Below are 26,422 nucleotides of genomic sequence, written 5' to 3'. Positions count from 1 at the left end.
CTCATACAAAATGCATACATTTGAAAATACAGGTCGTTCCCATACAAGATATAAAAGCATTTGAAAATCTATGAGAAGAAGAAATAAATAAATAATAAAGATGTCTACTCATGCATTTGCAAATACTAAAGAGTGATTATATAATGACAGAGTGAGGGCTCTCCAAGAACATCATCGCAATCCATGGAAATTCAAATAAGAAAACGCAATGGGACCACAGGCAGTGAACGTCTCCCGGCTGGACACCTGAGAAGCAACCCAACAGGCGTCACAAAGTTCGTGTACAAACACTCATGTACACTCTCCAAGCACAGCGTGTGAGAATCCTCACACTCAGAGGCTGTTTACTACCACTTGGCGTATCAGTTTAAGAAGCTTGGCTGTCTGGTCTTCAGGCTCCCAGCTCATCTCAGAGGTGTGATCATCGCAGATGCTGACCACGTCCGGAGCGTGGGGCTGACACAGACTCACGTGCAGACAGTGATGTGACAGCAGAGCGGACGACCAGGAGGAAAGCAAAGGCAGGAGACAGAAATCGTACGAAAAAGCGGACGAGAACTTAAAGAAAAACAAGCCCGCGGTCCGGGGCCATTTGGCGAAGGCGCACTTGCGCGACTTCCGAGCGCGCCTGACCACGGCCGCGCGGAACGACACAGCGCGCGTGGCGGCGGGCAGTGCGAGCCTCACGCGTCACACGCTGTTCTCTGCACTTTGTGGACCGGACTGACTCCAACTCTCCAGAAAGTCCTCCAACACACCCCACACCAGGAAGGGCAGGTGAGACGGCCGTTCTCTGCTGCTGGAGACGTTCGGGGCTGCTACGATTCACGGCCAGTAACCTCAGCCGGCCTCAAGCTGTCCCCGGGCAGCTCTCGCCCCTTTTCCCCGGAGCAGAAACTGCAAAGGTCCTCTGTTCTCCTTCCACCTCCCCTCCCCTCGGTCTCAGCGAATGACAACACTGTCTACACCACAAGGAAAATAAAGAAGCCACGTCAGAAGCAAGCGTTCTCATTTTCTACCATCAGAGGCACAAACTGACCTGGATCCAGACTTTGCTTCCTTTTCCTTACAATCCCAAACCCAATCTCCCCCTCAATTCTGGCCTCCACTCATTGCACCTTCCCTGGGACTCCCGATGCCTTGATCCCCCTCTTCAACTTCAACGTCTCTCTACTTGCTCATTCCCATCATCACTGAATCAGGCTCATGTCTCCATCTTTAAATATAAAACTTGTCCTCAACTCCTTATCACCCTTCAGGTTCTCTCCTCTGTCTTTGCTTCCAGTAGCAACTTCCTGAAAGGGCTGCCTAGTTCCTCACCTTAGAATTACTACAATCCGACTCTCATTGCACAGCCACCAATGACAGCTTTGAAGCAAAAACAAATTGATACTTTTGGTCCTTATTGTGCCCCAATTCCCCCTAACATCTGGCACGGATGACCATTTTCTCTAGAAACACGTTTACCTCCTGGCTTCTGAGATACCACCCTTCGCACATTGTCCTTCTGCCACTCTGGCTGTTCTTACTCTGCTGCCCTTCCCTTCCTATCATGAACATTCCACCCACGCTCAGAACGAACTTCTACTGTCACCTCAAAAAAGTCTAGATGCCCCCTATAGACGTCTCAACCCCCCCCCCCCGGCCCGGATCTTCACATCCTCCCAGTGGAACTCTGTCCATGAGCATCTGCACACATGAACTCATTACCATCCTCAGAAACCTGCACAGCTCTCTGCAGTCCCGATTTCAGCAACCACTACCACATGCACCTAGTTGCCCATGCCAGACCCCCTGGGAATTCCAGCTTCTACATAGCTCTCAAATCTACCTACCTTCTTTCCCACCCCACTGCCACTGACTAACCCTCATCATCCTCTATCTGGATGTTTGTAGGTCTTCTAACTGGTTTGCTTTTACCCAAATCACTCACACAGTAGCCAGATGATCCTTCTAAGATGCAGACCTGATCATCACTATTAAGTTTTAAATGCTCTGGTTTCCCAAGGGTCCTTGAATACTTTCCATGCCTTCCCGAAGGCCCTCTCAGCCTGTCGAGAGCCTGTCACTCCAGTTCCAAGTCAGATCGCTCCATCATCCTTCCAAACCCGCTATACCGAATTTTTCTCAGTTGCTCAAACTTCACTATGCCCTTTCTCACCTAAAAGACTACCTACATTCTTCCCACAGCTCTACTTTATTTGACTAAGTCTCTTCACCCTGCAGGTCTCAAATGAAATGCTATCTAGACATCCTCTAAAAAGTGGCAACACTGGAGCAAAATCAAAGTGTTTATTCTATGTGTTAATTCCAATACTTCGTTTTAAAGTAAGAATTCATAAAAGACAAATTATTGAAGTCAAATATTTCAAATACAAAAATTTAGAAATATTAGGACACAAAAAATATAAATTCATAAAAATGTAAATATTAAACACTACCACTTTAGTATAAATTGGCAGATAAAATTAAAATAGTGTTATTCTGAAAAGAAACTAAACCCTACATAAAACTGAAGAATGTTTACAAGACAGAAAAAATCTGGGTGGCTCAGTCGGTTAAAGATCATTTAAAAGTTTTATGTGTGGCAATCATCAAATCCTGACCATATTTTTTTTGCAGTTTTTCACAGCTGCTAAAGAAGTACATTTATGAGTTGGAGAAATGTCCATGAGATAACTATAACTAATTTCTAATACTTTCTTCAGACTCTATCTTCAAACAAACCCATCTCTGGTTTGATAACTCTAGGAAGAACTTTTTAAACTTACAGGTATATCTGTGCAGAAACCTCCATTTTTTTTTTTCCTTGAAAAAGAGCTCTATTATTTCCAAGAAAGCATGTCCATTTGTTGATCTACTTCAGTTTCATCAAGGTAGATGGAAATCCTGGTCTGGCTTCTGGTGTTAAATTCACTACTATCATGATCAGACACTGCTTGTTCAAAATGTCTTTCCACTTGAGTGAGATTATTCTCATGATAAAAGCCTTGTTTTTTGTGTGTACTGTCCATTTCCTGCTCCGGAGGATCACAGAGGTCTAAAAACATACCTTCTCAACACGAACATAACTTTATTCAGTTCAAAATCCTAATGCAGTGTGTAACTCTGACAGCAGATGCTCAGAACATCACCTTAAATTCAATTTGAGTCCTTACACTTTGATCTCAAGACAAATGACTGATTTTTTTTTTTTTTTTTTAATCAAAACACCAGCCTTTGGGGGGTCTCCTCTCTGGTCCTTCTGGCCAGCCTTGGCTCTGCCTGTCCTTCAAGCTCAGTGGACTCAGAACCTTCCCCCTAGCAGCCATCTACCTGCACGCTGAGTTATCCATCAGCTGCAGAGAGCTCTTCCAACCAGACCCACAAATCAGCTTTGTCTTTTGCAGGAATGGAAGGGGGCAAAGGGGAACAAGAATGGAGGAGTTGCAGAAGATGAGGCTTACAGAAAGGCCGGAAGCCTGTGATGAGAGAAATCAGGATGATGAAGTCTGAGGGAGGAGAGGGGAGGGAAGAGGAATTGGATATTCAAGCAGGGTGGATAAATTGACTGATGGAGGAGTTGAAATACAGGTATTACGCCACCAAAACCAAAGACATTTTAGCGCCAGCATAATGGAATGCCAAAAACCAATACTACAAACACTCTATTAGAATGATATAATGTGGGGAAGTGAGGCACTTTGCCAAGCATTCTATCCAATATGCGTGTCCACCATGACAACGTAAGTATTTCCTTCTTTTCTACGGATGTGGCAGCTGTGATTTAGAGAGAATAAGTCGCCGCCCAGCCATAACCAGCAAGTAACAGTACCAGATTTCAAACACATGATTTTAACTACTGATTTCAAAGCTCATTTTTTAGCCATTTTATATTAACATTATCTTCCCAAAAGTTTCCAAAATTATATTATGAATACAAAAAAGTCTAATAAAATGTGATGCCTAAAGGGATCAACTAGCCAGATCATGCATAGAGAAAGCTTTCTTGAGCTCAAATTGCTTAAAGTGGCCAGAAGGGCAATTTTGGTATTTTGTGCAAAATAACTGGATTTTGGATCGGTTTCATATTTCCAGAAAAGGTTTAGATTAAAGCATCTTAATCAGAAATCTCTGAAAATATCTAAAATCAGATTTTTAAAAAATAAAGAGCTTGTATCAAAACAAGAGCTTAATTCCTTGATGTGCTGTAAGTCAAGGCTCCACTGTGTTTAAAGGGAGAGATATTCACATTTTACCCATTGATGGTTGATTCCCTGCTGCCCTCATTTTCCACATTTAACACCTAAACAAATGTTTAGCCTGAAGTTCTTAGTTCTGGTTCCTGAGTTTTAACAAAGATGATACGAAGAGTGCCAATGAATAGTTCTGCCATCACTAGAATATTCTGCATAAATAACTGTATTTTTGGTTGACACATTCACAGTAATAAATAATTTCACATTCTGAGAAAGGGGAAGTAGTAAGTAGTTCAAAGCTCCAAGTAATCAGATCAAGTACAGTCACATCTCCTGGTTATGAGCTGCGTACAAGGCAAAAAAAAAAAAAAAAAAAAAGATAAGCCTGGTATTTTATCTGTAAAGGGGGAAGGGAAAAATACAATCACAGGAGTTACAGGGTTCAACCAGCAATTTTTGGATCGTTTGTGTTGCTCTTCACAGTATTTGCAGACTCTATATTAATACTTCAGTTGTACATTTCTCTAGGGAGACCAGCAGAATCTGCACTGTGCAGAATTATGAACAAAAATACATTTTTTATAAATAATTTGTAAAGTTAAAGTGTTTCTTTAAAATGGGTAACTGAGAAATTTAAATAAGGAAAATAGACACAGGAAACACCAAACAAAGAAAGAGAAAGCAAATGAAACGTAGCTACTATCTCACACCTAACAAACTAGCATCCACATTTCTCAAGTGAAAACCGGGGCTGGCTGGAGTGGACACATTCATACTCTGCTGCGGGCACTGTGATAGCAACATATGCTAATGTCACAAAAACGGTCCTGTTCTCATCTTGGTTACCCCAATCGACTGTGCAGAAGGAAAAACGAAAACCCTTCCATTGTCCCTAGAAAAGGCATCTTAAGTCGCTGCAGAAGGGGCCCCTGATGATACTAGTGTTGAGCAGACAGACTTGGGCCTCCCTCCATGTCAGCAGGTCAAAGAATGGAACTGACAATGACAATTATTTCCCCATTTTCAGTACTTTAAGCTATTTTTTCCTAGGACAGTCTACTTGCTGGGCTACAAGCGTGCTACATGGTAGTGTCGTGGACCCACATGCTTCCGCAGAGCTGCTCCTCTCTGCCTGTCAGGGCCAGGTTGTTCCGATGTTCGGTTTTCCCAGTAACAAGGTTAGAAAGAGAGGACAGATCTAAAGTTAGGAGAAAAGAAAGAAAGAAAGGAAAGAAAGAAAAAGAAAGCAAGCAAGCAACAGTAGCATATTCTGCTTTTAAAAAATGAAACACAGGTTTGGCAAAGTAGAGGTAATAAGAGGCCAACTTTTTAAAGAATGGTTCTTTCCGAGAAGTGCACCACTCAGATAGTCTCTGGTCCCCAAAGGGCTCATCCTAATTATAAGGGTGGAGGTTCCATGAGAACTAAATAGCCCAGGACTTTGCATCATAATCAAAAGCAGGTCAGGGTAATGGATGGGGACATTTACACAGGACTGGCCACATGCCAGAATTCTGTCCCAAAGCACTCCACTAAGCTTATAATTATTGTTGCATAAGAGTAATTGTGCACATTTACAAAGTACAGAGTGCTCTGAAGTTCCAATTCTTTTTTCCATAGGTAATTCTTAAAAAGTTGGGTGGTCTACTTGCCAAAATTGCACAAAGTGGTGGGGCTTAAAAGAGCATGTGACTGAGCAGCCCACAATAGCCCCGTAACTTGCCAATTTTTTAATATGAAGTTATGCTGACATTAATAAATTGCATCAAAATGATTAAAGGGAAAAAAACACAAAGAAAACTATTTGAAACAAAGGAAAAATAAAGAGTAATAGAATCAGGGGTGCCTGGGTGGCTCAGTCGTTAAGTATCTGCCTTTGACTCAGGTCATGATCCCAGGGTCCTGGGATCGAGCCCCGCATCGGGCTCCTTGCTCCACGGGAAGCCTGCTTCTCCCTCTCCCACTCCCCCTGCTTGTGTTCCCTCTCTTGCTGTGTCTCTCTCTGTCAAATGAATAAAATCTTAAAAAAAAAAAAACCTAAAAAAAAGAGTAATAGGATCAAAATGGGGGAATTTTTATTGGTCATTATCTATGACAACTAGCCAATAATTATAGCTTTTAAAAATTCAAGCTCACTAGTGATTAAAAGAACTAAAAATGTTTTGGGCCTATAGTAAGTATTCAAAAATATAAACTATAAGTATTCCAAATAGGCAAGAAAGTGTTCAATTGTACAATCTCAACATACCAGGCAGACCTTTCCGGTCTATGCTTTCTTAAGAACAACCAGGCAGTAAAAATTCAAGGTTCCCGTAAATTTCACATCATTAGATTTACAGGACTCTACCTTATGGGTATATGGGGGGAAAGTTACATAACAAGATTTACGTATGGCCAGAGGTTTTTAATCTTATCTATGGATAGAAATTAGGGGGCCCACGAACTTGAATGAAAAAAATATGTATCTTTATTTTCACCAACTTCTAAACAAAATGTAGCATTTCTATCAATGACAAACAGGCAACAAACTACAGTACAATTAGCAGTGCATGTGACTTTGACACCAAAAGAAACCACAGATATTTTCGTGTCACGTGATAGTTGTTGCAGACATATCAAAATGTCAATTATGCTCATCACTACTCTGAAAGTTATCAGACCTGATACTAGATCATTTTGTTAACACAGAAGAAAGAAACATATTTATTGGTATGTCACAAAATTTTAAACACTTTTGCAATTGTATTTTAATATGCTTTGTATTTTTATTTTATGGACTTAAAAACATTATTCTAATTTGAGTAAAAAAAATTATTCTAGGGCGCCTGGGTGGCTCAGTTGGTTAAGCGACTGCCTTCAGCTCAGGTCATGATCCTGGAGTCCCGGGATCGAGTCCCGCATCGGGCTCCCTGCTCGGCAGGGAGTCTGCTTCTCCCTCTGACCCTCCCCCCTCTCATGTGCTCTCTCTCATTCTCTCTCTCTCAAATAAATAAATAAAATCTTAAAAAAAAAAAAAAAAATTATTCTAAGGTGAAACCATAGGTTTTGCCCAACTGCCAAAGAGGTCAAACGGGGAAAAAAAACCCACCTTAGGAATATCTGATATAAACATTATGTATAATAATGAAAAACTGGAAAACCTGAATTTGCAGCAGCTGGAAAACTTTAAATAAATGATGGCACAGCCAATTATGGAGTCATGAAAAAATTTATAAACTGTATCTAATGATCCTATCTTACTGAAAACATGAATAGGCATGTATTAAAAAGATGAAACAAATAAAATCACTAGTAATCCCACAAGATTAATTTTCTAATTTTCTATAGTTACTAATTTTTCTGTAATGAATATATGTAACTTCTATAATGGGAAGACTTTTAAAAGTATAAAAAAAATGTACTTGGTTTGTAAATGGCCAGTGAGTATAAAAAAACTTTAAAAGGCTGCATATTAGTGTAACTCTTTACTTTTAATATTAATACTAATTCAAATGCCAGCTCAGAAAAAAAAAAAAAATGTATTTAACATCTAAATGAGAGAAATTACAATGAAACACCATCTCTTAAGTCAACTTTTTTATACTTAAAACACTCTTTGTCCCTCCTTACCAGGGATACTGCAGCAAGAGGTCTTCCTACCTAAAAATGCTTTTGAAGGATCTGGAATCATGTCCCTCAGGGATAGTCAGAAATGCAGTCAAGCGAGAAGTCACTGCTGCCCAGGAGGTCAGGGACAATGCAGTGTGTCTCAAAAAACAGCACAGCCCACAGACTTGTTGGAGGCCTACACCAGTTGCAGACGTTGCTTCTGCTGATGCTCTTCTGCCAACAATTGTTTCCACTTGACTTGAAAGCAGTTAGAGGTCGCCTGGGTGGCTCAGTTGGTTAAGCACCTTACTCTTGATTTCAGCTCAGGTCATGATCTCGGGGTGGTGGGATGGAGCCCCGTGTCAGGCTCCTTGCTCAACACGGAGTCTGCTTAAGGATTCTCTCTCCCTCTGCTCCTCCCTCGCCACTCATGTGCGCGCTCTCTCTCTCTCTCTCTCTTAAATACATACATACATAAAAACTTAAAGAAGAGGTCTCTTGCTGCCCCGAAGATCAGATGAATGGCCTCCATATACAGAGGAGGGGCTCCATAAGAAGCTCAGGAAAGGAACTGATACAACAAAGCAAATATTTCTTGAGCATCTGATTTAGGAGCTCAGGATGAAGGGTTCACTGGGTGTCTAAAGTTATAATGAGGTACACGTTTGGAAGATAGGTGAGACAGGCTTTTTATTACGTGTCAAGTTGTACTGAAATAATAGATCTGAAGAGCCCTTCTTCCCTTGACTCAGCAAAGAGAAGAGCGTATGGGAATCTGTAAGCATGGCAGTCATTCTGACACACTTTGATACAAGAAGTTGGGGAAGCACCCCACTTCCCAAGTGGATGGCTCCTATGTTAGCTACCGTAATTGACTACACCTGAGGTTTTTTTTGTTGTTTGTTTGTTTTTTTTACTTTTCATCTTCACTACTTTATACTTAGAGAAAAGCTGCAAAAATGGTACAGGAGTTTCCATAGATCCATGACCCAGCCTCCTCCAATGCTAACATCTTCTGTGACTCCATAACAGTACAATTATCATGATCAGAACCAGGAAATTCACACTGGGACAATCCCATTAACTAATGATTTTATTCAAATTCCAACAGGGTTTCCACTGGGCCTTTTTTGTGCTGAAATCCCATTCAGCATCCCATGGTGTACTTAGTTATTTCTCCTTAGTCCCCTGCAGTCTGTGACAGCTACTTGCTCTTTGCTCGTATTTCCCAATCCACTGGGGTCTGCCTGGTGGTCTCACGTGCTTGGACTAAGGGTGTGTACTTTGGGCAAGAGAGCCACAGAAATGTCACCTTCCCAGTGCATCAATTCCTGGGGTCCCAGGTACGGACCCTTATTCAACTCCATTAAGGTGGCATCTGCCAGTTCCTAGCTTTCTCTTTGTGGTTTACAAACACCTTTGGGGAGATACTTTGAGATTATGCAAATCCTGCTTCTCCTCACCTGTCACTCACTGATTCTGGCATCTATTGGTCATGTCTAATACAGTTCATAATAGTAAAATTCAGTCTCAATACGGGTGTTCTTGGCCTGTGGGGACCAGCTGGTGGTCCTGGTTAATTCCCACTAAACCACCCTGACCACACACAGACCTGTTTGTGGTCTCATTTCCTGAAAAGAGAGGAAAAGGAACTGCCACATATTATTCAGGTCTGCAGTGGAACACGAGGTCATGCACAAAGAGGGCCCTCATGGCCTCTCCCTGATGCTATAAATATGGGACACACTCAACTCAATAAATCTTAGACTTCACATCCGCATGGAACATTCATTCAACTGCGGAACATTCACGGAGCCTGCCTAGGCTGGGGTGCCGGCCTTCAAGGCCTGCACAGACTGGTTACGAACCAGCGCATCACAGGAAGCGCTGTGCAGAAACAAGGGCATGGGGCGACTTGGGGCAGTGCTCCGGGAAGGCCCAGGAGAGGCAGGAGCCGGTCAGGTGGGTAAGAGAGGAAGAGAACATGACATGCGTGCACGGAGGTGGAAGAGGAAAGGCAGCTCCTCGCGGGAATGGAGCATGACAAAGTCTGCCCCATGCTGGCACCCATGTGGGTCCCATCCTACACCATGGTCCATACCCTCTCATGCTCCAGGGACATTTCTGTGTTAGGAGGTCGCACTACTGTTTCGGCACTAGCCCTCTGTCCTCCCTGTCCATGTCTGGCGAGGCTGGCTGGGGAAAGGGACGCACAGTGCTGAGGGGAAGCCTGCCGCCTGCACTGATCTTCCAGGCCTTGGTTCATAAACAAGATCACCAACAACTAAGGAAAACCAATATTAGCATGAGAGAGAAAAATGAGAAAACAGAAAATACAACCCAAAAGATACAGATCATTCAAAGAACTTAGGAGAAGAAATTTCTAATGAATAGCAATGGAGGAATGTGAGGTATAAAAAGTAAGGATAAGCTATTACCAAACATAACTATAGGGAAACAAAAATAATGAGATCCTGGGGATTAAATATACAATTGCTGACATAAGTGAAAGGCCTAAATAAGAGGATGCAGAGAGGTGCATACCAATCCCTTGTCCAGGAGATAAAATAAATACAGAAGAGAAACAAAAAGAAACTGAAATTACAACAGAAAAGCACAGAGGATAAATTCAGAAGTTCCACCATCCATCTCAATGGACTCCAGAAAGGGGGAAAAAAATAGATTGTAGGTTTTTAAAACTATTCAGAAAAAAATATAATGGTTGAATTATGTCTCATGATTCTCAATTATTTCTCATAACGCTCAAATGTTTCTCGTTTGTCTCAAGAGCACCAATCGCAGACTTCAAACACCAGGAAGACAGGTGCATGCGCTTCTGTCGCACAGCAGACGGCACAGAGTAGATGCTTAATCAATACTATTTAATCAATGAAGATATAAATATGTACTTTTTCCCTAGTAAGCTCTATGCCCAACATGGGGCTTGAACTCATAACCCCTAGATCAAGGGTTACATGCTGTACTGGCTGAACCAGCCAGGTGCCCCATGTGTGCTTGATTTTTTTTTTTTTAATTTATATATTTTTAGAGAGAGAACGGGTCCCATGTGAGCGAGGGGAGGGGCAGAGGGAGAGGGAAAGAATCTCCAACAGACTCCCCACTGAGCACAGAGCCCAACTCCAAGCTCTATCTCAGGACCATGAGATCATGACCTGAGCTGAAACCAAGAGTCGATGCTCAACCCACTGAGCCACCCGGGCGCCTCTACTTGTTGATTTTTAAAACTACTTTAAAAACATGAAGAACACTCTTGTTAAGACTAAATAGGATAATAAATTTGTGTGTAAGATATAGAAGATTATAAGCCAAATTATTGGAATTAGGAGAACGATTACTTTCTCCACTTCTGTATTATTAATTTTTATAATAAGCATATGTATACTTTTGTGTGACTTGTTTATTGTCGGTGTCCTTCGCCCTCCATGACAGTGGTCTGTTTCGCTTACCATTCCAGTGCCCCACACCTCACCAAGCATGATGTAGGCATTCATGCCTACGTGGCAGCCATGGACGTGCAACACTTGGGTCTCCCTTCCAGAAAGGGCTTGCAACCGATTCAGCCACAAGAAATGCAATTAGTTGAAAGTCTCTGGCTGTAGCATCTTTGGATCTGCTACAGTTTTCCAACCCAGCCAGTCTCTTCCTTGACAGCCCCCATCCACAAACTGAGCATGCTGCGGCTAAGAGGGCCTGGACATTATTGCCCAACACAGGACTCCTCTAAAGCTTACTCTTCACGCCACTGTATTGACTAGGACTTTGTTAGATCTGCATCGTGGTTTGAGGCTCCCCGTGTCCAATTCTGCTCTTTTCCTTTCAGGGGTCACATCTGCATCATGGACTGAAGACTTTCCCTGCTCAATTCTGCTTCTTCCCCTTTTTTCTGTCCCAGGCATCACTCCCAAGCCCCAAACAAAACACTTGAAAGCCTATACCGTCTCAACATCGGCTTCTCAGAGGACTCAACTTACATATTTGTTACAGGATTAAGTTTATGATATAATATAAATTTACACTATTGCAAGGTTGGATTATACTTGGCAAAGGCAAGAGGTTGGATTTTGAGTACGGCAGACTAGAGATGGAGAGACTAAGACACCTGTGCTAGAACTTGGGTAGGAGGCAACGAGAGCCTACAGCTATAGCACTGGGAACAGGACAGAACAGGAAGTTAGCAGCGATCTGAAGGTAGACTCAAGGGGCCCTCCCAACTGATCGGAGGTGGACAAGGGGAGAGAGGCATCAAAGAAGCTTCAGTGCTTCAAAACCAAGTAACTGATGATCCAGTGGCACTTACAGCAAGAGGGCAGTGATGAGGGAGACTTGTTTAGGGAGGAAAAACTAAGAAGTCAACATTTGTATGCATGGCTTTGAGTTGTCAACTCAACAGCCATCCAGGTGGAAGCAGGTGACAGCTGGTGAGAAAGATAGCTAGGGGGCACCAGGGTGGCTCAGTCAGTTAAGCTTCCAACTCTTGACGTCATCTCAGTCTTATCTCAGGGTCTTGATCTCAGGGTCGCGAGTTCAAGTCCTGTACTGGGCTCCATGCTGGGCATGGAGCCCACTAGAAAGAAAGAGAAAGAAGGGAAAGAAAAAAGGAAAGAAAGGAAAGAGGAGTAAGCCTTGGAAAGAAGTGTATGTATGCTAATTATCTTTTCCAAAGAGAATTTTTTTAGGTAATTATAAAGGAAATATATAAATCATGCTGATGAACTAGAAATAAAAGATGCAAGTGGAAACAATGTGTTAATAATGAAGGTTGCATAGTTGAGAATCAAATGTGGTTGTGGGAGCTGAAGTAAAACAGGAGACACAGTCAACAAAAGAAGCAAACCGATAAAGCACCCCTATCACCAGAAAGCAGGCATTCAGTAGCTACCAGAAAACAAGTCCTGGCATCACATCATAAAATAAATTTCTCACATGGAACTTTCCAAAGGGGCTAATGACATAATGGGCAACGCTTCATCACCAGTTCTACTGCAACAACAAATCCTGTTTTTATATGACTGGATCTTAAAAAGATGACCTTGAATAAAGTCAAGTGTTTGCACAAATGCGACCTCTGATGGTTTATCTTGATTTAAAAATAAAACAGAGGGAGGAAGAGCTAAGGCACATACCCTTTTAACCAACTTCCACAAACCTCTGGGTTGAGATGGTTCAGGTAATACGGCATCCTGAATGCCTTACAGATCAGAGTCCAGATCACCAGTGTTAAAATTCAGGAGATAACAGCCGAGAAAGAAGAAGACCGTTTTCAACAGAGCAAACATGCAAACCTCCATACCTAATGGCCTCCTTGCTTCTGGAAGCCCTGAGCAGATAAAAAGACGGTAGCAAGTCACACTCCTGGTTAGCTCAAGAAGGTATTTAGTGCCCAAACTCTCCTTGAAAGGGCTACCTAAGTAGAGAGCTACCTTCAAGCCAATCATATACAGTTTACGTGATCTCAGTGAAAAATAAAAAACAAGGGTATTAGAACAATGAATTATTATGCATTTATAAAATCTTTCCCTATTAATGTTGGCCAAAATTAGCTGATTAGTTCAGGAACACAGAGCACAGCGTGGTTCAGTGAAGCAGACTTGTTGGCTTACCACCTCCCCGAAAAATAAAACCGTCCACATCAAAACACTAAAGAGCATAATTATCCTTAAAGAACTCTGAACTACAAGACAACCCAACTTTCTCAAGTTTAATGTTGCAGTACTTATAGGAGGATTAAAAAACAAACTAAACACAGATTTTCCAAATAAGCTTAGCTGGATGGTGTTCCCTGATGATCTATACACACCACAGTATAATCCACTAAAACTTCTCAACAGCTACTTGACCTCATCTAACAAACTCGAGCTTCAAGACTAGCTCTTGAGAGCAAAATTGAGACTAGATCAGACTGCTAAAACTGTCACTTCCAAGTACGCATGAAGTTAAGGCATATATTCTGAAGAAATGATGCTAAAGATGGCTGATTATTTACCTCTCACCCTCTTATCAAGAAAACTGGACATTACAAGAGTATCTGAAATCCAACTATCAAGTGATAGTTCTGGGGCCCAGCATACTGTTGGAACTGGTGTGTGTGTGTGTGTGTGTGTGTGTGTGCGTGTGCGCACCTCTGAAAACAATCAAATCTGATGGTTTAACATTATCAGAAGAATAATTAGATATACAAGCATTAGGAGTGGAAAACTAGTCTCAGATGAGCTTCAGACCAGATAATGGCAGTTTCTTCCGGCCACTGGGCAGTAGGGAGAGGCCTGTTGCTGACACAGCATCTCTAGCAACTTTGAGAGGGACACCCCACCTGACGTAGAGACCAGCCTATCAACACTCTCGACCAGTGGAGCAACAAACACCACTGCCAAGACCGTGGGCCCCGCTTTTCCACAAACACATCACTCTGAATGGGGCTCACAGACAACTGCACACTCGGAGCAAAAACTGGAGAAGTCCCATACGGCCACAGAAAGTGAGGTGAGCAAAGGCTAGGAAAGTTTCCTCCTAAACAAGCCATGCTGGCTCTAGGCAACATCGTAACTTTAACAGTTTTCTCCACTTACAAACTTCGTGGGTACCTCCATCACGGTGACTATCTAAATAAAAACTAAACACAAAATACATATATGGAGTCAAGGGGAGATGACCCTATTAATGTTAATGCTATCCTTCTGCCTGGTTTGGGTCTCTCTAGGAAGGCTGTGGTTGCATCACTTGCACTCATCACGATGACCGCTTCGCCTCGGGGTCCTGAGAGCATTAAGTGAGGAAGTCCACATAAAACACCAAGTGAGGACACAATAAATGTTAACTATATTATTCCTGTCCTTGAACCTTGGGTGAGTGTCCAGCACGCTAGCAAACCAGCAAAGGGGAGCGGTCAAGAGAAAGGGGTGGGGAGCAGAACCTTGATGGTGTGGTGCTCATTTTAATAAGTGCAAACAGTGGGCTTACATGGTGTAGTCAGATATGCTCTGTAGCCGAAATTCTCAAAATAATGACCTGCATAACAACAGTATGGTATCAGAGAGGGACTGCAGTTTCACGAGCCCAACATAATTAAATTTTACATATAATGTTGACTACAGAGTATACCTGAAGAAAGGGAACTCCCAGCCCCAGCCCCCGCCCCCAGACTTAGCCACATGAAGTCAGGAATGCATTAAAGAGCAGAATGCCAAGTATCTGGTCATGAAGAGGCTGGACTGACAGCCAGGCCAGCAGCGTTACACCCTGATGCACCTGACATCGATGTACTCCTTCAACAAGAGGACTCGCTTTCAGTTTCTGATCAGGACAAAAGGAGTTAGCCCATGAATCTCAACGAATCAAGTTGTAGAGTAAAAACTATAAGAGAATACTTTAACCATACCCTATATGGTGACTAAGTACAGACATCTAACTTTTTAAGTATTTATACTTCAGGGGGCTTCATTTCAGCTTCAAATGAGGTTACTCGGAGCCATAATTTGTTGTTTATTACCATACTGTGACAAATGACCTGCCTGATTTGAAAATTCTAAGTTGTGTGGCCCAAGAAAACACAGCAGGCACTCTGAAACCGCTTCCCACTGGACCAACTTCCTGGATTAACTACTGCTCTGAGTTCCCTCCGTCCAGCACAATGATGAATGCCCAAGGACACAGGCAGGCCCTCTCCAGGGCCACACACACTTTGTTCCCACCAGCTGGACTTCATGCTGACAGAGTCAGGCGGTCTCTTCCCAAACCTGTTTATGCCAGTTGACTTGTTATTGTAATTATGAAATTTAATTAAATATTATGAAAGCTGATGGAATACGAGTATTAAAGATAAATCTTGTTTCTATTAAAAACTAAGCTGAAGGCTTTAGAAAGACTTAATAAAAGCAAGTCACTAAGAAGAAAGCTATTGGATTAGAAGTGGGCAAGACAACTATAAAAAAGGAGAAAAAAAATGAAACCTAAGATTCTGTAAGACTGGATTGCTTTGCTGGTCGGCTGTAGCTCTTAGAGTTTTATACTGTTAATACAACGTCAAATTCCAAATAGTACGATCACTGTTAAAGAAAAACCCTCGGCCTCACAAGAGTTTGGCAAGTACATTCTTACATATTTTAGTGAAAATAAAATATATTGGGCATGTGTAACTTTTAAAGGTTCCCTACTTTTAACTGGTATTTTCAATTAACCCAGTTCCAATTATGCTGCATAAGAGGGTATTTTCCACGCTTCAAATTAGAAACGACTTTGGATTAGTGGCTTTTAAATTTATGAAATGTTATGATCTAAGCTGGATTCCTCTGGAATATAGATGTCCAAATTTTTTATGCCATACAAATTTCTACCAGATTTAAACATAAAAACATCCTCTTTCCCTTCAGTCTAACACAGCAGAGAGAAGAGCACAGTGGTTAAGAACAGGACGCCGGTGAGACAAGCAGAAGTGGAATCCGGGCTCCCACACTACTAGCTCCACTTACGTCCACTTAACCTGTAAGCTCCCGTCTTCTCGTCTGGGAGATGCCATCACGGACGGGATCCTACCTCAGTGGGCATTTTGAGGTTGAAAGGAGAAAAATGCAGGCCATAGGAAATACTTACTAAAAGTTCCTGGTACATAGTAAGTGCTCTAAATTGTTCATTAATATTATTATACTGCCTAATGGATAAAGTGCCCACTACTACATATGTAAAATTATCACCAGTATGTTCTTAATGTGTCTGTTTTTAGCAAGATGGCCCCCACCAACAGCTCAGGAGCCCCTGTGGAACACGTCCCCGGGTACAATAAAGCAGGGCTTCTCAGCGGATGCGACTTCACCTCCCAAGAGCCGTTTATTTGGCGATGCCTGCAGACACTTCCGGCCGTCGCCACGGAGGGAGGGGTACCTACTGTCATTCAGGGTGTAGAGGGCGGGGCTGCGGCTAATCTGATCCTACAGAGCACACAGGACAGCCCCCTCCAACCAAGAAGTATCCTGGCCCAAATGCCAAGATGGCAACACTGAGAAGCCTTGTCAGGGTATATAGGACCGTATATAAGGAAAAGGTGATTTCCAAAATCAGAACTCCATAAAATTATTGAGAAAACATCGACTGCTTAAAAGTGGAAATGGGATTTTCATTATCATGTTGTCAAGTATTTATGACAGACATTTAGAAGACATGGATACTCAGCAACAAGACAAGATTCTTACGGTCAATAAACCCTTGTGAATACAGTCTATCATGTAATGACCAATGTGAACAATGTAATACAGCTACCAGGAGCACTAGAAGTGGAACTTCATTTGGAAGAAGAAGTCTAAGTAAGATGCAAAAACGCCGAAGCAGTATGTGGAAAGTCAAACTGCTCTAGTACTTTGCATCCAGGGGACCACTCGGTCAGGCTGCAGAGACTCCTGAGCTAGCTAATGGACCACAGTGTGGGTCCTTCCTTGGCGAGCAGCCTGTTTCTCAGCTTGGGTACTTGTGGACTTAAGCTCACTCTTCAATGAATAATGTGGCTCAAAAACATTATTAGATTTCTCCTAAGACTTTGTTAAACTACTTGTTGTTCAGTAAATCACAGGGCCTTTCTTAAAAGCAGGAGATGAAACAAAGTACAATCCAAAAATATATATCCCTCCCCCCCCACACACAAAACAGAAAAGACTAAAAAGGAAGTTACCAACATGTTAAGGGTACTTATCTCTTCAGCCCCTTTTCTACCCCATTCTATAAGACCTAGATTTGACTCTTGCCTGAGACTTATTGGCCCTGCAACTTTTGTCAAATAACGTAATTAATGTTCACTAAAATTCCTATCAAAAGGATAGGAATGTGTAAGCCCCATTTACCGATGAGAACATTGAGGCAGAAAAGAAATGGTTCTGTACTAACTATAAAAGTGCTAAGAAAAGGCAGCATTGTTTTTGTAGTCCTTATAAAAAAAAGCTATCTTTAAAATATTTTCAACTTCATGGCATTTATCTCTCAAGGTAACAGAGCAAGTCTTTTATACAAAGACTACAATTTCATCCACTAAATTAAAAAAACCATTAATATTAAATATACATTTTTATGCCTGAAAGGAGGAAGTAACTCAAAAACGCAAAAAGACATAAATGGTAGCAAATACATTTAACTATTTTAACCATCACGCTACAGGATCTCCACTCACCCTTCTGATAGAAGAATTTCCTGTAATAGTATGCGCCCAGATCCACGTGCTCCACGATGTACCTCTTCACCCTGTCCAGATGCAGCACGAGGCTGTCCTTGGGCACCTCAAGTACGGCCACTCCTGCGTTTGTGCAATGGGAACTAAGCGTGGACTCAAAGGAGGCACTTTCACACCCACTAAAGGAACCAGAATTTGATTTTGACAGGCTGATCTTCCTTTCACCTTCTCCGCCGATCTCGTTCCGAAAATACGGACAGCTCAGTACCAGCTCATTGCTCTTATCGTCTCCCTGGTCCATGCCGAGGCTCCCCTTGGAATTCAGGTCCTCCGTGCTGCCCATCGGGGAGCTAAAACTGGCCGAGTGGGACAAAGGTCCCGAGACCAGGGAGGCCACGGCAGCGGCCGATGCCCCTGTGGTGGTGTTTCTCCTCTTGATAACATTGTGCCTGTTCATAATCGCCTCATTCAAGTCAAATAATATACTCTGGACATCATAGTGGGCAAAGCACTTTGGGCATGTCCAGGGCCTGACAGAGTCTTCCGACCGGTTATCTTCCAGATCCGATGACTTCCCAAGTTCCTCACCTTTGGCATTGCGTAATTTCCGAAAAATGGACGAGTCTCCAGTTTCGGACTTGGAGCGGCGCTTGAGTGGTTTTTCCCTTTCCTTAAAGAGCCTGAGGTTGTCTCTCTGGGAGATGGGCCCGTCGATAACATCCAGAGAGAAACCGGAGCCCTTGCCCCCACCGGTGATGAGGAAGTCGCTGAGCTTGGTCGGAGTTGGACCTCGATCGGACTTGTCGTCTTTGTAGCCCTTCAGCAGATCGAAGAAGCTTTCCCCAGACGTTCCCTGCTTGTCAATTGAGGAGGTGCTACCGTATTCCCTGTGCAGAGATGGCCCAGTCTTGTAGGTGGGCGAGGCACATTCATCGAAGCTATCCACGTCGAGCTCACTTATGGTGATGTCACTATTGCTCCGTTGCCGGACCCTGCGGAGAGCCTTCCTGGGGGAGCTGGGGTAGGCTTCGGGCAGCAGAAACCTGCAGTCCATGCCCTCCGCCGGCCTCGTCTTGTTTCTCAGCGTGTTCTGTATGCTCTTCAGCATGGCTGAGTCACTGGAATTGAGGCTCACAGAACTTCCCTGACTCACAGGACTGCTTTTGGAGGACAGGCTCTCAAGGCAACTTGAGGTTTCTACTTCCTGGCTTGAACGGCTAGATTCTTTGACGTTTTCCTTTCGTGGGGGCCAATCTGCAATCCTAGCCCTAACCCCCATCTTGGGGACTCCGGGGGTGGAGGTTATATGGTGAGAACCTTCACTTCGGGGGGGCCCTACCGGAGCCATGACTGAGGACCCTAAGCTGCCATTCTGGGACCTGAAGCGCCGCATGTAGAAGTCGTCGGTGTGGACTTTGGGAGCGCCATCCGTGGCGACAACCGAGGCCCTTTCGGGGACAGCGGGCCGCTCTGTCTGCGACCGTTTCAGGCTGGTCATGATGGAGAAGCAATCAGACTCAAATCCCTGCACAAAGGACCATCATAGCTAAGTTTTAAATGTGCACTTCCCTTTTGGAGAACGGCTTCCAGAAAATACAGCAGTTGCATGAGATCTTAATCTTTTTCATTTAAAAGGTAAAATGACGCCTTATTTCCAAACCTCTGAAAATCCAGATCTTCAAAACATTATAATCCACAATGGTTCCCTTTGCTTTGCTTTCACAGACAGCTTTCTTTCAGAAAAAACTGAATGGAACTTGTATTACTGGGACTCTGTGATTGCCACAATCCCATGCTTTCTCTAAAAGAGAGAAGAAGGACAATTAGAATTAGCATTTGATAAATACCTCTAAAAATAAATATGCAATTGCTAAAACCAGACACATGAAAATAAAAGACTCAATAATGGACTGTGGGTCACAGTTCACAGCCTATCTTTTTGGTAAAGCAGGTTTGAAAGAAAGTGAAAGCATTGAATAAAATCAAATGATACAGATCTTGAAAGACTATTAACACGTTAGCTTCACTGAACTAATTTCATGTAATAGGAGGGGGTGGGGTTCTTGTCCCGAGACATCAAGGCTCCTACCCCAAGTGCAGACCAAGTACAGGCTCCAGTGACCTCCAGTAATGTAGAACATCACGAACCACTGTGCTGACCAGTTCGAAACATGACCAGCAGAGTTCACTAATTAGAGCAACGTATAGTCAGTTTTTAAACAAGACTAAGAATCATGTCATCCAGTACATTGCAACACTCACTTTTTAATATCTTTCATCTTTCAAAACCCTGCTTGCTTTTTTGGTTTCTTTACAAACGCTTAACAGAGTTGGCAAGAGCAAATACAATAGAGAGAAAATAAACAGGGTTTTCCCGGAGCCATTACATCCATTAGCACTCCTCTGTATTGCCCTCACTTTATTACTTACCCCGTGAGGAATATCTCAGGATGAATCCCGCATTCACCACCACCTCTTCCCCAGCTCTCTTTAGTCTACTCTTGAAGCTAGAAATATTCCGCTAATTAACAAAACGCCTGCATTTCCTTACGCATTGCATCCTCCCCCACCCTCCGGTGCTGATTTATGAAGACAGCAGAAACAAAACGCTGCTCTGGACAGACCTCTCCATATTTTCCCCGACAGACGACAGAGGAGTGTTAGCATTCTTGCAGGTGACGGGTGAAGAGCACCAACTTCCTTGAGAGCCCGTCAGTCAGGAGGCAAGAGGCACACATTCTGAGTACAAAACCCCGCATGGTTGCGCACATCCTGAAAATAAAGGCAGAGGACCCTTTTCCAAGGCTCCACAAATTACACAAGAGGTGGCCTTTAAATTCTTGCCAAATCCATGTTTGGAAGGATGCTGCTGAACCAGCACTGCGCTGACAGGGCTGCATTGTCTACAAATCACGGCTGACACCCCGAGGACGACCCGCGCTCGCTGCACTCCGCTCGGCGGTAACAAGCACTTACTTCCACGATAATTAAGCAGCTCGCTAGTCGGCCTCCTGCCTCCGAGGCAGCCGCTTTAATTTCTCTTGCAGTACGCAGCATCGTTTTAGAAGGCTCGCTGCTATTTAAAGGCTGGAACATTTAGGGGAGTTTCAGAAACTGCGCGCTGCCTGCAGAATGCAGGGCCGGCTGAGCTCCAGCTGGGCTCAGGGGCCAGGCCGGGCCGGGCAGCCGGGCCCAGAAACGCCAATTGTTTTCACTCTGGCTCCTCTTCCCCCCGCTTTTGTGAAGGGGATAGAGGCTTTGCACCGCTACCTAATTAAACCTGGCTTTTGAGCTCTCTAGATACTTCTGCCCTCAGATTGCTCCGATTTCCTTTACAATTCAAAACGTCGCGTGCTCCTCTTGAACTGCAAGCCTTCAAGTGGAAGGACGTGCTAACTGTTGCTTCCAGAGGCAGAGGGGCAGCACATGTGGCCGCAGCTGAGGTTCGAGAAGTGCTCCACAGAAAACGGGAGGAAAACCAGCCAACTGAGCCAAAATGCAAAGTAACCTCCAGCCCATCTCCAAAGAAAGAAAATCTTTAGACAACCAAAGCTAGAATTTATGAGCTGTTTTGTAACTGGGGTAGGGGGTGGGAGGTGGGGTGTTGATTTCAATGAAATATCTTTCAAACAAAGAATACCCTAGCATAAAGAACAATTCCAAGTAGATTCTTATAAAAATCAGATGTTTTCAACATTTCTTACAAGCTCACAGAAATCCAAATAAATCTATTCCCAGAGGTTTCAGTCTCTAAAAGGCCAACACACTAATGCCACTGGGATAAAGACATTCTTGTCGCGTTTCATTTCCCTTAGAAAATAGTTTGTGGCAGAACTGTCTTTTTTAGGATATGTGAAGTTGTATGCATTGTAGGAGGAAACTGAAAGCCAGCACTAAAAGACAATAAATAGAACTGACTTGGAAATGCCCAGGCTTGGCTGTCTCTACTACAGACCTCCTCTTCAGAACCATCTCAAAGCCTTCCTAGATTTTTTGATGAGTTTTTATAAATCTTATATTTCATAGAATTTTTTTTTGCAGTTTGAAAGAAATGCCAAGACTCCTTTTACATCTTATAAAACAATGCAATGTTTTCTTTTAATTTCAAAATATAGATGGGGCACATAGGGAGAGAGCGTGCCCACAGTTTAATGACCTGTAAAAACCGAGGAGCTGAAGACAGACAACTAAGTTAAATAACAGGTTTTTTTTTTTCCTGTCATAGGACCTTCTTTACTGTTCTCATTCCCTCCCTGCCCCACCTCCCTCTCTTTCTCCCCATCCTTGTTTATAGCATAGCATCAAACCCCTTTCAGTGCAATATGAACTTTGGACAGATGCTAGTGTATGTAGAAATATATGTATGTTTTGCATTTGTTAAACTAGTCAAAAATAAAGATGTCAACCATGTGTGTAATATTATGACAGATCAGTAACACCTAAAACCTATTCCTTAGGGTCGAGAGAAAAGCAAACATATGCTGACAATTATTAGCAATTCCCTTAATTATCAGCAAACCTGCTTAAACATCATTAAATACAGTAAAAAGCAATGGATTTAAATAGGAGAACAATACTAATTTAGAGCACATCACCTCCATCTGTTGAAAGAGTAAGTTATATAGAAATTTCCTTGGTACACATTTAGTTTTCCACCTCTAGGTACTACTACTTGGCGTCTATGTTAGACCCATTTAGCAAGAATACCAATCCACTGTTTAGTTCAGTGACTTCCTGCAAATTCTATCAGAAAATGAGAAGACACATTCAAATCCCACTGGTTGACAGTCTTTTCATCACTCAAGGTCTATCACAACGTAACCCACCATTCTTTCCCGATAATGTCAATCTTCCAGAAGTGCTTCCTCCTCTCTTCTAAATCATTCCCAGCATTTCTCAATTTCTTTCTGGGCACTGACCACACACTTGGGTGCTAGGGGCATTTGAGGAAACAATCCCTCCCTTCAAGGGAAGCTACAGGTGTAAAAACATCCCTTATCATTCTGGCTCCTTGAGACATTTACACTCTTGACCCCTCCCTCCTTCCTAAAACACTCTCCTCTAGATTTCCATGATAACCATGTTCTTCATTTTCTCTTGCCTTTCTCTTTTTGCTCACTCTTCAATATCACCGGTGGGCTCCACTGAAAAGCTAGTGATTCCAGAGTGGCAGCCTTGGTTGGCTTCTCTTAGCATCCTTCATACTTTGAGGGAGCTATAAAGGGTATTAGTACTGGGATGTACGCAGCACTGAGTACATGAGGATGAGATAGCAGGCATGGGGACACCCAAGTAAGAATATCAGTCTGGAAAGCAGGATATTCTTGACTTGGGTGGGTCACAGATGCCTGTGCAACTGAACGAAGAGAGAATTACGGAATTATGTGGGGAGATGGCTGCACGGTAGCCAGTCCATTCTGCTGAGGCCACAGGTACCTGAACCTTCAAATACAATCTCAGTGCAGTAACTCCGACCCTCTACTCATGACCCTCTTTCCTAAACTCCAGAAAAATACTGCAAGTACTCATTTGATATCTTCCTTATTTACCCAATTTGTACAGTGAATTAACTACCAGAAAAATGGAAAAATGATTTTTTTCCCAAGAAATGAATGAGTGATAAGGAAGTGAGAACAATGAATAATTGAAGGAACCAAACAAAAAACTTTCTTTGTGCCAAGGACATAAAAAATAGTTTGAAGGCTACACAAGAAGATGTGGGAAGGGAAAAAACAAAAACAAAAACCAAAACCAAAAAACCAACTATACTTCCTGCCCTAAAATAATTTACCACACAATACAGTATATTCACCAAAAAGATGTAGTGCTTGTCATCAAATACGTCCATTTTCCAAAATGGGATGTTGTTAGACTCCTCCACCGGTGTTTATATAATATTAATTACGAAATTTGAGTATTTATGAAAGTACCAATGTAAATAGTTTACAAAGTTGTATATATAGATTTAGAATGCTCATATTCTTTAGTAATGCCCATAAATATATTTTAGAATGTAATAAACTTTATTTTAAAATAGAAATATAAGCTCACAGTGCTTGAACATTAGGTTAGCTAAGATAACCAAATAAGGTAAACTCTTCTTTACATCCTTTCCTGGCTTTCCTGAATTTCATTCACTTTACATAAAAGTAACATCTCAGTTGGAAGGGCTGTCTCATTCTTTCAAGAGGGTTTGAAATACATACAAACATCTCAGTGCAATCAATGTCATGTATAATTTAAGATTTATGAATCAGCACATAACTTTTTAGACAGGAATTTCCCCATTTTTTCATTTCCGCTCTGTCCCTTCAACAACAAGCAGGAAGGAATGGGAAGAACAGGGTTGATAAATCTAGTACCTGTTCTCAAAATGTTCACTATCTGAAAAAGACACCAGTGATGGACACAAAGTAGATTCAAAAAAACCTGCCCTGAAATTAACCAAGTAAAAAAGTTAAGGGATACAACACCTATGTAACAGGACCAAGTTACATTTGAATCTGGAGATAAGAAAGCAATTTAAAATGTCTTTATTAGGCTAGAGCAAGAACCAAAAGGCGAGTAACATTTGGCTCCTACCCACCTGCCCAACTAAAAAAGTTTAATGAAAAAGTTACATTTCAAAGGCTTTGTGAAGGAAACGACAAAATTTGGCAGAAAGCTTGATGGCAAAAAAGGGATGACAGAATGAAGCAGGTACCGAGCAAGTCATTTGGTGGAGTTATTGATGAGCAGTGAAATGAATCAACAGCTGGCAAAACAAGAAGAGAAATAAATGGGAATATTTATCTGTTATGCTTAAATATGACTAACATATGTAATAAGCAATTACTATAATGCCAAAGAGCTAGGTTTGAGGAGCTCAAGGTAGAAATTAAAGTAAAAGGTAGGAAGTAGGAGGGTAACAGCGAATCAGAATTATTAGAGGAAAAATAATAGGTTTTTGAGGTACAGCAAACTAATACTTTCAAGGAAAAGAAATCAGAGCTCACCCACTTATCAGGGCACTGAGCGTTTCCATGTCTGGCAGCAGCTTATTAAGAGACCAGACTAGGGGCGCCTGGGTGGCTGAGTCGTTAAGCATCTGCCTTCCCCTCAGGTCATGATCACAGGGTCCTGGGATCGAGCCCCGCATCAGCTCCCTGCTCCGCGGGAAGCCTGTTTCTCCCTCTCCCACTCTCCCTGCTTGCGTTCCCTCTCTCGCTGTGTCTCTCTCTGTCAAATAAATAAGTAAAATCTTAAAAAAAAAAACAAAAAAAACCCACTGTTTTAAAAAAAAAGAGACCAGACTAGATCAGTGAAGCACGTGTGTGTTTTTAATGTACTAATTTGTACATTCATTTAAAATACATACAAATTGTATTCATCAATATGTACACTGTGATCTACTACTGCACAGCTGATCATCAAGCACGACTTGGTACTAAACCACTTAATACCAAATATGATCTAGGGAAAAGGGAATGTGAAAAATGGATGCCAGGGAAGAACCAATACATGTCTCATATGCAGGGGGAAATCCTTGTCAGCTTTTCCCAAATTCTGCTTCAAATTCTGCAAGTTATTAATCCACAAAAAAGGGTCCCATAATTAAATAAGGCAGGGACGCACTATATATCACCTCCCTTAGGACACGATAGCACTTTTTAGTAGATTAAAGATTCCATGAGAAAAAAAAAAACAACTAGTTTTATTTAAACTAAGATTTATTAATGGATATGACCATGGATTCACTGTTTAAAAAATAGAGTATCTTTATACTGTGCATCCTATTGAACGTAACTGGGGACAAGAATGCCCAATTTTAGAATAATCTAGGATACAAACAAAATTGTACATACATTATAAATACAGCTGTTTTTTTAAAAAGTTACATATAGATTTATAAACAAGCCAAAGGGAGTTCCCCAAAGGATTTACAATGTTTGTCTTTAGACAGTTGGATTAAGAATAACTTCTGGGCTTTTTTTTTCTTTTCTTTCTCTTTCTTTTTTTTTTGTACTTGTACTATTTATTTTCTAAAATGAGCATGTGTAACTTTAATAATCAGAAGAAAAAACTTAAGAGAAAAAATAATCATTCTGTTACTAAAAAAACAAACAAACAAAAAAACCCTGGGAATATAGTACAATGCACACACATCTGAATACTAATTATAAGACACTGCACTATGTTAATGCTCCAACCATTCAAATCACCAAACAAGTCAGAGTTCAACAGACTTGAGGTCCTTTCTAGATGATCTTGCACAAACCGCCTGATTTAATTGAAATCAAAGAGGGCTACATCAAGTGTAGAGTGTTCAAGACTATAAGATCAGCAGTATTTACAGATTTGATTAATTACTTCATACACAACTGCCTATACTTCCTCATTTACAGAAGATTTCTTTAAATTTAATATTGATATAAAATCCCCTCCTGCCAACAGGTCTCCAGGTGGTAGTGAACTGGAAAACCAGGTGAGGCTGCCTAACAGGAGTGAG

General features: G+C 42.1%; 1 protein-coding gene across 18 annotated transcripts in view; it reads right to left on the bottom strand.

Moving 5' to 3' along the window:
- The window catches only part of SIPA1L1 (signal induced proliferation associated 1 like 1), a 366,695-nt gene that overhangs the window by 117,626 nt on the left and 222,647 nt on the right, over positions 1-26,422 (bottom strand). For 15 of the 18 annotated variants that reach the window (XM_078053858.1, XM_078053861.1, XM_078053859.1 and 12 more), the window contains one exon: positions 17,935-19,735. In XM_078053858.1, the coding sequence (XP_077909984.1) occupies positions 17,935-19,432 (1,498 nt within the window). In that variant the 5' untranslated portion in view covers positions 19,433-19,735. Of the gene's footprint in view, positions 1-17,934; positions 19,736-20,364; positions 20,504-20,558; positions 20,856-20,910; positions 21,054-26,422 lie in introns of those variants that run through there. The other 3 variants (XM_036096870.2, XM_036096785.2, XM_036096929.2) reach the window with 3 other exon arrangements.

Source organism: Halichoerus grypus, chromosome 8, assembly GCF_964656455.1.
Source record: "Halichoerus grypus chromosome 8, mHalGry1.hap1.1, whole genome shotgun sequence".
Taxonomy (NCBI): domain Eukaryota; kingdom Metazoa; phylum Chordata; class Mammalia; order Carnivora; family Phocidae; genus Halichoerus; species Halichoerus grypus.
The sequence above is the reverse complement of the archived record's forward strand: the minus strand, read 5'-3'. Positions and strand labels throughout refer to the sequence as shown.